Source organism: Trichophyton rubrum, assembly GCF_000151425.1.
Source record: "Trichophyton rubrum CBS 118892 genomic scaffold supercont2.6, whole genome shotgun sequence".
Lineage (NCBI taxonomy): Eukaryota > Fungi > Ascomycota > Eurotiomycetes > Onygenales > Arthrodermataceae > Trichophyton > Trichophyton rubrum.
In genome coordinates this window covers 1,134,089-1,145,294 of record NW_003456423.1, presented here as the reverse complement: position 1 = coordinate 1,145,294, position 11,206 = coordinate 1,134,089, and the positions used below count along the sequence as shown (strand labels likewise).

General features: G+C 50.1%; 4 protein-coding genes across 5 annotated transcripts; 2 read left to right on the top strand and 2 right to left on the bottom strand.

The window, feature by feature from the left end:
* Positions 1 to 975: 975 nt before the first annotated feature.
* On the bottom strand, positions 976 to 2,160 carry TERG_05836 (uncharacterized protein; the record flags this gene model as incomplete). The annotated part of the gene is made up of 1 exon (XM_003233919.2): positions 976 to 2,160. One exon carries the CDS (start codon positions 2,158 to 2,160, stop codon positions 976 to 978), a length of 1,185 nt encoding a protein of 394 aa, XP_003233967.2.
* A 247-nt stretch (positions 2,161 to 2,407) lies between these two features.
* Positions 2,408 to 4,642, bottom strand: TERG_05835 (uncharacterized protein; the record flags this gene model as incomplete). The annotated part of the gene is made up of 4 exons (XM_047748505.1): positions 2,408 to 2,659; positions 2,718 to 4,449; positions 4,532 to 4,571; positions 4,627 to 4,642. 4 exons carry the CDS (start codon positions 4,640 to 4,642, stop codon positions 2,408 to 2,410), a joined length of 2,040 nt encoding a protein of 679 aa, XP_047604488.1.
* Positions 4,643 to 4,883: 241 nt separating this feature from the next.
* TERG_05834 (uncharacterized protein) lies at positions 4,884 to 5,912 on the top strand (the record flags this gene model as incomplete). Its single annotated transcript, XM_003233917.1, has 2 exons — positions 4,884 to 5,387; positions 5,448 to 5,912. The coding sequence occupies 2 exons, from the start codon at positions 4,884 to 4,886 to the stop codon at positions 5,910 to 5,912; spliced, it is 969 nt and encodes a 322-aa protein (XP_003233965.1).
* A 2,082-nt stretch (positions 5,913 to 7,994) lies between these two features.
* On the top strand, positions 7,995 to 11,204 carry TERG_05833 (uncharacterized protein). Of its 2 annotated transcripts, XM_003233916.2 has the most exons (3): positions 8,370 to 8,470; positions 8,532 to 9,612; positions 9,674 to 11,204. In XM_003233916.2, exons 1-3 carry the CDS (start codon positions 8,434 to 8,436, stop codon positions 10,308 to 10,310), a joined length of 1,755 nt encoding a protein of 584 aa, XP_003233964.2. In that variant the 5' UTR covers positions 8,370 to 8,433; the 3' UTR covers positions 10,311 to 11,204. The 2 variants fall into 2 exon arrangements, with proteins under 2 accessions (XP_047606704.1, XP_003233964.2); XM_047750040.1 differs by having other exon boundaries at positions 7,995 to 9,612.
* The last annotated feature ends 2 nt before the right edge of the window (positions 11,205 to 11,206 follow it).

Here is an 11,206-nt window from a genome sequence, read left to right as displayed (position 1 = left end):
TCGCAAGCATCAAGCTAATCCAGGGGAACAGAAGTCTAGGCTGGGCCTGAAGGAAATGCTAACCACGGCTCTGCATCCGAAAAGCAAAACCAAGCTCTGAGCTGTCCTCGCTTGAGAGAGTCAAGAAATTCCGCTGCGTCAAATCATCATCTTATGTGGTAGATGGCGCTGTTCAAACCGGTCCTCGCTCCTACAACTGTCGATGTTGACCCAGGGAAACCAGCTAGGCCTTCCGTCTCCAGGGAAACTTCTCTTGATCATCGCATTCCTGAGCGGTCGTTCCCTTCAAACAGCAGGTGAGAAGTTGAATATCTTTACACCGCCGTATGGGATGCCCAGTGCATTTACTTGGAGAGCCAGGCTGCCGACAGAGGTTCCATGGTTATAGGTGCATCGTTCCACTCTTCGGACGGAAGAAACAGTGGATTTCGCAACAGTGATGAGCCCCAGCTTCACCATTCAGCGGAACAAGGGCTTTTTCGTGGGCTTTTGCTAAATGTTGATCCAACTGTTATCATTGTAACTTCACGCTGAATGTCTTGCTAAGGCATTTACTTTGACCCAACTAGTTACATGCTCAGAAACGAAGACCAAGATTGATGGTATGTAGCTAAACGCAAATTTTATGTCGACTCCCAAAGTGTTACGAGTGTATGGGATGAAACCAGCAGTTGAGCTGAATCACTGACATGGCTTTCAGAGTCATGGTCGTGCGTATTGATAAGTTTTGCTCCTTGACAGAGACAATACTGGGTAAAAACCAATCAATTGTGAGTCGAAGCTCGTTTCTTCGGCAGCTATATACAGTAATTTGTCTATGCCCGTTGGACCACGTCACCTATACCAGTCACGATATAGCACACAGAATGATAATGCAGAGGCCGCGGCACTTTGAATCTACGAGATCCTGATGTCATAAGCATACATCGCATTATTTTGCACCTGTCTCGCATGTCGGCGTCATGTTGGAGGGTTTCAGGGCATCAATCGCAGACGTTTGCGGGGCCCCAGCTGGTTTTCAAGCCTCGCTTTATCTTGGATATGAGTTCTCCAATTGTCCCCGAGTTTATCTTTCCAAGTTCTCTCTATATCCTGGGCAACTTGATCACTAATGTCCTTCCATGGACCCCCTTCATCTAGATCTGTAATAGGAACAATGTCTAGACAATGCCCTGCCCAGGATTTATCGCGAATATCTGGTGAAAGCTCATCATGCCAAACCGTCCTGGAGAGAATAACCTCCCCAAAGCCAAATACTTCGATGAATGGACCATGGATGTACTCTTTATCCAGGGCAACTGCGGCAGGGCGAACGAACTCACGAGTGGTCAGGTTTCGAAGTACCCATTCCTGGTCTGTGGGATAAAACGTAAGTGGAGTCAGAAATGTACGTACTTGAAAGGCGCCTGGATGCCGTAATAGTTCGAAATTGTCTTTTACAGGAATGTTGGGGAGGAGGTCCCAGATAGCGGCGGGACTGAGATGCCAGGGGTCATCATATCTGGCGCCAGCTAGTTCAAAGAGGTTGACGGGAGACCAGGCATAACAATCTTCCATATCGCTGGGTAATTCCTCGAGGTCCAGTCCCTCGTCTAGTTCATCAAGGTCTTCAGGCCGCAGTAGTGTTGGAGGGTAAGAATTGTCTACGCCAAGCGGGTGTCTGTGACTGGTGCAGATGACAGGCGTTCCAGCCCAAGTGCCCAAGGTCGCCATGAGTCGCCGTACGAGTACAGGCATCATTACTACCCAGAGACGACGGCAGGTAATTCCTAGGTTGAATAACTCCTGCGCAGACAATGAGTCAAAAATAACATAGTGTATCTCAACGGGCAGTCCTGCTAGGTTGGCCTGAGTAGCTCTGGTTTGCAGAGATGTATGCGAACTAGATGGCACGAATGCGGCGACTGACTCTCTCCGCCGTTGTTGTGGAGTGTTCGTTCTTCCTTGGACAATGGGTTGCAAACTTTGGGCGGCGGCTTCCACCAGCGAGGATGGGAAAATGGGCCTGGCAAATTGAGCAACGAGGTCATATGTACTAACATCAAATAGTAAACCATCTAAAGTGTGGCCCTTATCTCCAAAAGCAGAGGTATACCAAAAAAACTGTTGGCGAAGCTGAGGCGCTGCAAAGCAGAATCTTGGTTCTCGTTTATATGGCATTGTCAACCTGAAGTGCCAACCTAAGTAAACCTAGGATTGAATCGAGGAGTTCATGGCATCTTATGCTTGCATGGAGAATAGTTATTATCAAATCCGGTCCTGTTTAATGAGTTCGGTTGATAACAAGGTAGCCACCGGGCGTTATTACGCTTTATTAAATGACGTTAATATTATGAGGCTGATTCTCCACGACGTTGCCGAGACGGTTGTTACTAATACCGCTCTTAGCGTGACGTCGGTAGGATTGTTATGATCCTCGGCGGTCTAATAACGCGGCTGTTCTTTGCAGCTGGCTGTTGAATGATTTCACTTGATTCAACAAGCCGCCCTGGGAGTCGGAAGATGAAGAGCAGACGTCTTGAGAAACAGTCCGTAGAAGAAACTCGAGGCCAGCGAAGGGATTGATAGAGCCACCAACATCTTCATTACCAACCTTCTTCTGGCTTCTATCAACTGCGAGTTGGAGGTCGTGAAGGGCGTTGTTGATCGCCCCATGTTCCTGGTAGATATCTGATTAGAGAGTCGCTCCTCACATGCGAGTAGGTTGAACAGCTTACCGTTTTGGCGCTCTCATCTGCAGAAAACCTCCTTCTGACTTCGTCTGCTTGAAGGGCAATCTCATCTCTCTCTTTTCGAATGTCCATCAGCTGGTTTCGTAGCGCTAAGACCTCCTTCTTTTCCTTTCTTAGGCGCATCGCAAGCACGTAATTGCTGTCCAGCAGTTCGCTCATTTCAAATAGCCTACCCTCCAGCTCTATACCAAATGCCTCTACCACCTTGCGCTTCCGCGTCCATTCTACCTGGCGAGTGCGATTTGACTCCAGCTCTATAGCAGAATCCAGCGTTGATAGCGTCTTTTCTAGCGTTTCACGGCATATCTGACTGAGAACGTCGGCAGCATTCACGCCGCTGCGGGATGGGATCTGTGGAGGACGCAAGGATGGATTTACAGATGCTGGCTCTCGGCCATCCGCTGGAGTAGATCGAGCAGACTCTTCTACATCGGACCATTCCTGCAGGGCCGAAATATTAGGGAGTCTATGGACTCGAACGGGGACGGTTGACCGTTCCTCGCCCTTGTCTTTCTTCTGACTGGCTTTTCCTTTTTGTGTGGGAGCATCGGTCCCCTGGCCTTTTTTCTTTCGTTTTCTGGAATTCTTTGGTGCTGTGACTCGATTCTCTGGGCTATCTTGGTCTCTAACTGAGGGTCCCTCCCTTTGGGTGGTATCTGGTTCGACATCTTGAGCTTCTTGGGCTTCAGGCGATGGCAATTGGTTTTCTGATACTGGGTCGCCCCCGTCATCCTCGGCTGCTGGGCTGGCAACTACTGGATTATCACTGGCTTCCTTGTCTTCGGTTTGCTCTGGTGCTTCATCCACCTGCTCGTCAATAATTGGGGGATAGTGTACTCGGGGTGACTCTGTAGGCTCATCGCCTGGTACACTGGGGTCATTTGGCTCTGGTGAATCGCCGCGATCTAATCCTGCATCCGGAGTCGAGTCCTTGGGCGGAGATTGTAGTTTCTCGCTTCCGTCCTTGACTTCAGTTTCGTGGCTCTCAGGGACCTCTGGCGGTGGCAGTAAGCTCTTGCGTTTCTTCTTTGGGTGTTGAATAACTGATTTCCTCTTCCGTCGCCTCTGTTTTGGCCCGGCTGGCTGCTTCTGAGTTACATTGGGTGATCGGGCATCGCTATCCTGACTTCCAGCTCTAAGGGAGGGTGGTGCAGAAACCGAGGATTCGATCGAAGGCCTAATGTTCTCTAAAGGCGATGTATTCCGTAAGGAGGATCCAGCAGGAGACGCTGTCGGTCTGATTGACGAGGACCTCCCGCTTGCTCGTTTGTCTGTAACTTTAGGCTCGGGTTGCGGTGGCTGTCGTACACTGGCACGGTGGGCAGTGGATAAGCTCTCTTCACCCGAGCTTTCAAATGATTTGTCTATATATATCCCATCAGCGGTTGTGTACAGACCGGTAACAGAGCCACTGTGAGCCTTACTTATCCGTCTCCGTTTTGAGCTTCTCTCCTCTGGCCCGTCATCGTCAGGAGGAATATCATATATCGACACATCATCGCGTAGTTTCCGCGCAGAGCTACGGGCTGCTGAGCGCCTGCTAGATGCCCGGGATGGTATTGAAAGCTGTTTGTTCGAGGTTGTAGAGTGACGAGACTGAGGTGTTATGGGGGGTTTGTCGGGAAGGGCTGGAGGTGACTGAGGCGGAGGAGGCGGGGACGGCGGAGCTGGAGATCCAAAGGTGAAGCCAAAATTGACGTCTTTGACTTTGTGATTGCTATGATACAAGTAGAGAGCAATCAGCAATCGCATTTATATTCGCAAGGACAAGTTGATACGCGTGTCTGGAGTAGACATACCCTGCGCCGCGCAGTCGCATCTGCTTCCGCTCCTCGCGGCCTAATTAAGAGTCAGTAAAGCGCGAACGGGTATCCCGCAGAAATCCATGACTTACTCGGTGCTGTCGCCATCCTCCTACATCTCTAGCCGTCGAGGTTGTAGGTCTATCAAAAAAAGACCGACGCGGCTCTAGTGTTGAAGATGTAAATAGGATTGCGATCCTTGGCGTTTAGGCAAATTGAACGTCGATCAAAAGAAATTAAAAAAGCGCCATGCAAAGCATTCAAAGCGCACAATATTTGAACATCGAGAACAAAACAGACGAACACTACGAACTATTCATACCAGAAGCCGTGGCTGCCAGCAGAATCAATGGGCTGGTTTTGGGGCAACTCTTCGTCTTCCGACGCTGACCCGACAAAGAAGCTGGATCCCAGCTTGCGAGAGTACCTCGAACAGGAGTCTCCGGCCAAATATACGCCCACAGCAGCTGGCATAAAACCGCAGCAGCAGAAGCAGTCGCAAGAGAAGGCGTCTACAGAGTCCGCTAGCTCGCAAGATCGAACAGCTGAAGCTGCAAGTCCCGTTCCCTCTGCTTCGCTTTTCCCGGACGGACGATATGCACACATATGGAAAGACTACAAGACCCTGGAGGAGATCGAAGGACCCAGCATCTCACCGGCGGAAAGGGTAGTTGAACAGTTTAAACAACGAAAGGACGTGCTGAATAGAGCTGCATTGGAGAATTGCTCGGAAGAGCATGAGGATCTATCGTTGTGTTTCAAGAGGGGGACGTTTGCAGACAAGATCAAGGCGCGGTTGACCATGTGTGGAGAGCAGAATGCGCGCTTCTCGAGGTGTTATACAATGCAGTCTGTGAGTATCGACTGTTTGGTTCTGAGAGACTGTCTTGCAGGTGCTGACACCCCTTTATAGAAATTCCTCCAAGCTCTAGGGTACGGCTCCTCGTTTGTATGGGACATGGAGAAGGAAGAGCGGATCCAGATGCATGCGGACAAACTATACCATCGTATGTTGGACTACGAAAGAAAGGTGGCTGAAGCAAAAGAAGCCGGCCGTGAACCTCCACATCCAAAGTCTCTATTCAAGTCAGAAGCAGAGATAGCGGCATCCGAACAGTCTGGCCGGCCGGATGACGAGTGTCTCATACCGGGTGGAGAGGGCTTGCCGGCTGGGGCAAAGCCATATAAGCCGTTGAAGGAGATGACACCACACGAGCGGGAGCTGGAGGTGCAGTCTTTGAAACAACAGATGGCTCAACGAGATGTTTACATGAAGGAGGTGGCACCGGTACTGAAGGCCGAAGAGGAGGCGAAGAATAAACGAAGAGAAAAGTTCTCCAGCTGGTTTGGAGAGACCATCGGGAGCTGGCTAGCATGATTTATCTACCTCCTGGAATACCTGTTTGTCTGCATTCGAAAGGCACAATCCGCTGGCGTCCTGGCGTTGCAAGCTTTTTCTTTGTCCGCCTTGATATATCAAATCATCTATGGCCTTCAGCTTATAAGGAGCACGCCGTTTACACTGCCACCAGGCTGGCGGGGCCTTTGCCGCATCCAGACGAGGGTCTACATGACCTATATGCTTGCTGGTATAGTCTGCTATGCTGACCACCATTATAACTTGTGAGCGAGCAGACTCTGCAAGCCTCCGCTAGGACCCAAGGCGTTATATCACAGAGAAAGTACAATAGCTCTCCAGAGTTGTCGGGGGAGGGTACGAAGGGCCGGAATATGGATTGATGGATGTAATTAGTAGTAATTGACATGATATAGCCCACGGTTTTGAAATAACAGAAACCCAGTATCAAAACGACTAAGCCAGCGGATTAAAGGTACACCTTTTGATACCCAGGTATTTTCTCCAAACTTACTCCGGCTATTCTCTTTAGCGTTCCCATAAAACTGAAGGAAAGCCGAAGCTGTCGGATGAACCTTTCCACGTCAAGCACTCCATCACTCTTTTCGGAGGATTTGCTTCCTTTCGGCTGAGATCCGGGGGTTAAAATAGCAAGCAATATCGCTTTCATAAGGTTGATATATAGAATCAACAGGCCGATAAAGCCTGGAAATAGGGGGTTTAGAGCAGTTTCTACGGATGCCTGAGCCTTCTATTAGGGGTATCGAGCTCGTTCCTGGGAGTTTGCAGGAGGCTTTGCTGCTGGAAGGAGATGATATTTGATCCTCGAGGTGCCAGCTGGACATCAACTATATAGTAGTAGTAGTAGCAGACGGAGTGAAGAAGGCCTTACCAGGGCGTCCGTGACCTACAGTCAAGTCAACGATATGTATATATTGACAGCTAGATGGTTCGGTAGCTGTATTGGCCGGTTGTGATGTGAATCTGCTTGCGGTAGCTCGGGACTCCTGTACCTCCAGCAGCACCGCAACAGGCTGGCCGCCGCCTCGTACCAGCAGAGAGGCAGAGATGGACACCGAGAGTCAGAGAGCCAGTCGAGATCCGTATGTGAGATCCAATCATGGCGGTTGCATAGCATGTTGTCGCAGCTAGTCATGCAGGCCAGCCGTCGCTAGCTGGAGGAAACACGACTCCGCGTAACTCGCCCGTCCACTCAGCTCCTGGTCCTCCTGTCTTCCTGGCTGGCTGGCAAGCATTTCAAACAAACAAACAGGCCGTGGCAGGGAGCTGTTTGCATGAAGAAATAGTCGATGCGCCCTCGAGGGTGGTGGGCTTGTTTGTTGCAGGGCGTCATCGCATCCAAATCAACTAGTTAGATGTTGTTAGCGGAGCTGCTGCTTCTCGACTTCTCGCTGACAACCACCTGCGTTGCTTCTCTGCTTTCCATCCTCACCACCACCACTACCACTATCACCACCGTCGCTCCTCGCAGCCATCGCCCGCCGCTGCACCCCCTTGATTGCTGAGCCAGCAGCCTCTTCGGCTTGGATACTCGCCGTGCTCGCCGGCTCGGCCCTGACGAGCTAACGACCTGCCTGTGTCGCCGTCGCTTCAATGGTGTTTTGACCTGCGAAGTTAAACACAACACCCCCGGATATTCGACCAGAGCTCTCCGTCTCACGCAGCCCACGAGCTGGTTTTGGATAGCCCTCTCAGCTGGCGTAGCGGGCGGATCCTGAAGCTGCGGCGCCAGTCGACAGACGCTCTACCACGCTCCTGGCAGCAGGGGAACTTCCGGCTCTTTTTGGTCGGCCCTCTGTTGGCTATCATTAAACCGCTACGATGAAGGCCACCCCTCTGCTCATTGCCTGGCACGACGACAATGCCCCTATCTACTCGGTGCACTTCGATCCTCATGGCAAGGGTCGACTGGCCACGGCTGGAAAGTACGTTTGCTCTCCAAAAAATGAACCAAGATCTCACTGTTGATAAAGCTGCGTGGTACTGGTAACTAACCGGCTGATGAAAATAGTGATAACAACGTTCGCGTACGGCTAAGCTCTTCCTCCCTATATTCCCCCCCCCCCCCCTTTTTTTTTTTGCTTCATCTTTTCTTCGGGAGCTCCAATTCCTCGTGATTCTGACATTTTGGATAGCTGTGGAAGGTCGAGTCGACCGGAGAAGAGCGCAAGGTTACCTACCTTAGTACTCTAATCAAGCACACGCAGGCCGTCAATGTTGTCCGCTTCTGCCCCAAAGGTACTACTATGTTCTGTCTATTCCACCTCATCTTTTAGACATACATGTATATGAATCTCAATAGAAAATTGACATTGGTATAGGAGAGATGCTGGCATCTGCCGGAGACGATGGCAACGTTCTTCTCTGGGTTCCCTCTGAGACACAAACACAGCCGGCGTTCGGACAGGAAGCATTGGACGATAAGGAAACCTGGCGAGTGAAGCACATGTGTAGATCGTCAGGAGCAGAGATATACGATCTAGCATGGTCTCCAGATGGTGTCTTTATCATTACCGGCAGCATGGACAACATTGCTCGGATCTACAATGCTCAGACAGGTACTGACTAACTATACCTATCCGTGACTTATTGTAGAACAATTCTAATAGCTCCTTACAGGCCAGATGGTTCGACAGATTGCTGAACACTCTCACTATGTACAAGGCGTTGCCTGGGACCCATTGAACGAGTACGTGGCCACACAGTCTTCAGATCGATCGGTGCATATCTACGCTCTCAAGACAAAGGATGGCCAATTCACTTTGACAACGCATGGAAAGTTTTTGAAGATGGACCTTCCAGCGAAACGGGTAGCTTCAAGCAGCCCGGTGCCCGACTTTGGTGGGAACAGGGTTCAATCGACCTCGGGAAACCCTATGACTGTGTCCTCCCCTGGTGCTTCAACGCCAGGCACTCCCCTGACGGCTCCTCTACCCATGGATCCGCCACCTGTGTCTCTCAGCCGCCGTTCCTCATTTGGCTCTTCACCCTCAATCCGCAGGTCAGCATCTCCAGCACCTTCTATGCCGTTACCCGCCGTGAAGCCCCTCGAAGCTGCATCTCCGGGACTTTTTGGTGGAATCGGCGTGAAGAACGCTAGCATTTATGCCAACGAGACCTTCAACTCTTTTTTCAGACGCTTGACATTTGCTCCAGACGGCAGCTTGCTCTTCACGCCAGCCGGACAGTACAAGGTTTCCCTTGCCGGACAGAACGATAAGGTCGTGGAAGATATAATTAACACAGTCTATGTCTACACCCGCGCTGGTTTCAATAAACCGCCGATAGCTCATCTCCCAGGCCATAAGAAACCGTCTGTTGCTGTTAAATGTTCCCCAGTATACTATACATTGAGGCAAGGCACCAAGCCCACTCGCCAGATATTTTTGGATTCCTCATCCGGTGAAGAGGCATTCCCATCTCTCCCGGACTCTGTTATTTCTCAGCCAGCTATGGAGCCTCCATCCAGTGCTCCACCTTCAGCCACCAGCGAGACGGCACGTTCGTTTCCTCAACTGGGAACGAACGAAAATGACACCGGCTCACAGAACGCCCCTATTCCCCCAGTATTTTCGTTGCCATATCGCATGGTCTACGCTGTTGCAACCCAAGATGCAGTTCTGGTATACGATACGCAGCAGCAGACACCGCTTTGTGTAGTAAATAACCTGCACTTTGCTACCTTTACCGATCTTTCCTGGTAGGTCCTTTTTTATCTATACTTCCTTCACTACGTAGTTTGATACTAACTAAAATATCAGGTCGCACGACGGGCTTACCCTTATAATGAGTTCCTCTGATGGATTCTGCTCATCGCTCTCCTTTTCTCCCGGAGAACTAGGCCAGGTGTACACTATGGAGAAGCCACATCCGATCTCATCTAATGTGGGAGTGTCCTCGAATGCCCCCACTGTTCAGTCACCAATTTTGACTTCTCCCCGCAAAAATTCCGCCGGCAAGGCTTCTTTAGCGGCAATTGGTACCCCGGCGCCAACCCCAACCGCAGTCCCTGCCCGTGCAGCTAGCTCTGGTCCAGCCACACCTTCTTCGGCCACTTCCAAGGCAGGTAATGTTGTGAACAACCCAACTCCTATTCTTGGCACTGTACCCTCAGTCACCGCCACGAGCTCTAGCCAGCCCTTTAGTACGCCACCGGAAACCCCCATGTCGTCCCATAGCGCTACCAATTCCATTAGTGGAAGTGTCTTGGGGAAGCGAGATATAAGCACGGTTAGCGAATCAGAGAAAGAAGACTCTCACGACAAGGACGAAGACGACCAAACAGGAAACAACGCCGCCCAACGAGAGCCAAAGAGAAAACGAATTGCACCAACGCTGGTTTCTTCTGCAAGCTCAGGGATGCCAAACTCAGAAGACTCCAATAAACCGTCCAGCTAAAGATATGTGAGCGGGAACGCCTTCAAAAGAGTTGTGCTTTTCAATCCAAGACGGGGCAAAATTGACTATAAAGAATTGAATCCACACCTCACTTGGCCTCCGATACCCCAATCACCTCTTGGCTCCTTATATTGGCCCTTCCCAGCCAACCATTACGTTCTATTATTCTGTCTTATCTTTGATTCCCCTTTTCCCTGCTTCTTCTTCACCTTGTACATATGAGGGGGTGCTATCGGGTCGCTCCATCTCACCCCGGCCCATTTTCTTTTTCTCTTTGTTCCTTTTATCTGCCTATACTCTCTCTACGTCACGGCTCTCACTTTTCCATCATTATCCAGAGTGCTTGAAACTGGCATTCCAAGTCTCATCTATCTTACTTCTATATCATAATCCCTATTACCTATGATATATCTTGTTTGGAGAAATCTTCTCTTATCCTTCCACCTCCCTTTTTTCATTACCATGTTTGACTACAGTGATGCTTTATCCTTTTCCTCTTTTTGACCACCCCCAGTTTCATTCTCATGCTTCGCACTTCGTCTGCTATTTTGAACCAGTCCGTCTTGTAGCGGAAGCAGATGGATGGCTGCCCTCTTCTCCGGGGAGTTGGATTTGTTACCATTGGATTATTTTATGTAGGAAAGCTGCAGCCTTGGGGTTGTCACTACAGGTTACCTCTAGTTAATGCTATTACGTATCTTTTGATATGAATGTATGCCTTTACAATCTTTATTTACTGGACAGCGGACGAGGGCGATTGGTATTCATTGAAGAACGGTGTAAATGTAGTTAACTATGACTTCTTCCGCGTGGGATCATCAACGCACCTGCTTCTACATCAAAAGAAATATTACCGGAAAGGAGCAAGAGTTAAGAAACGAATCTTCTTTTTTCAT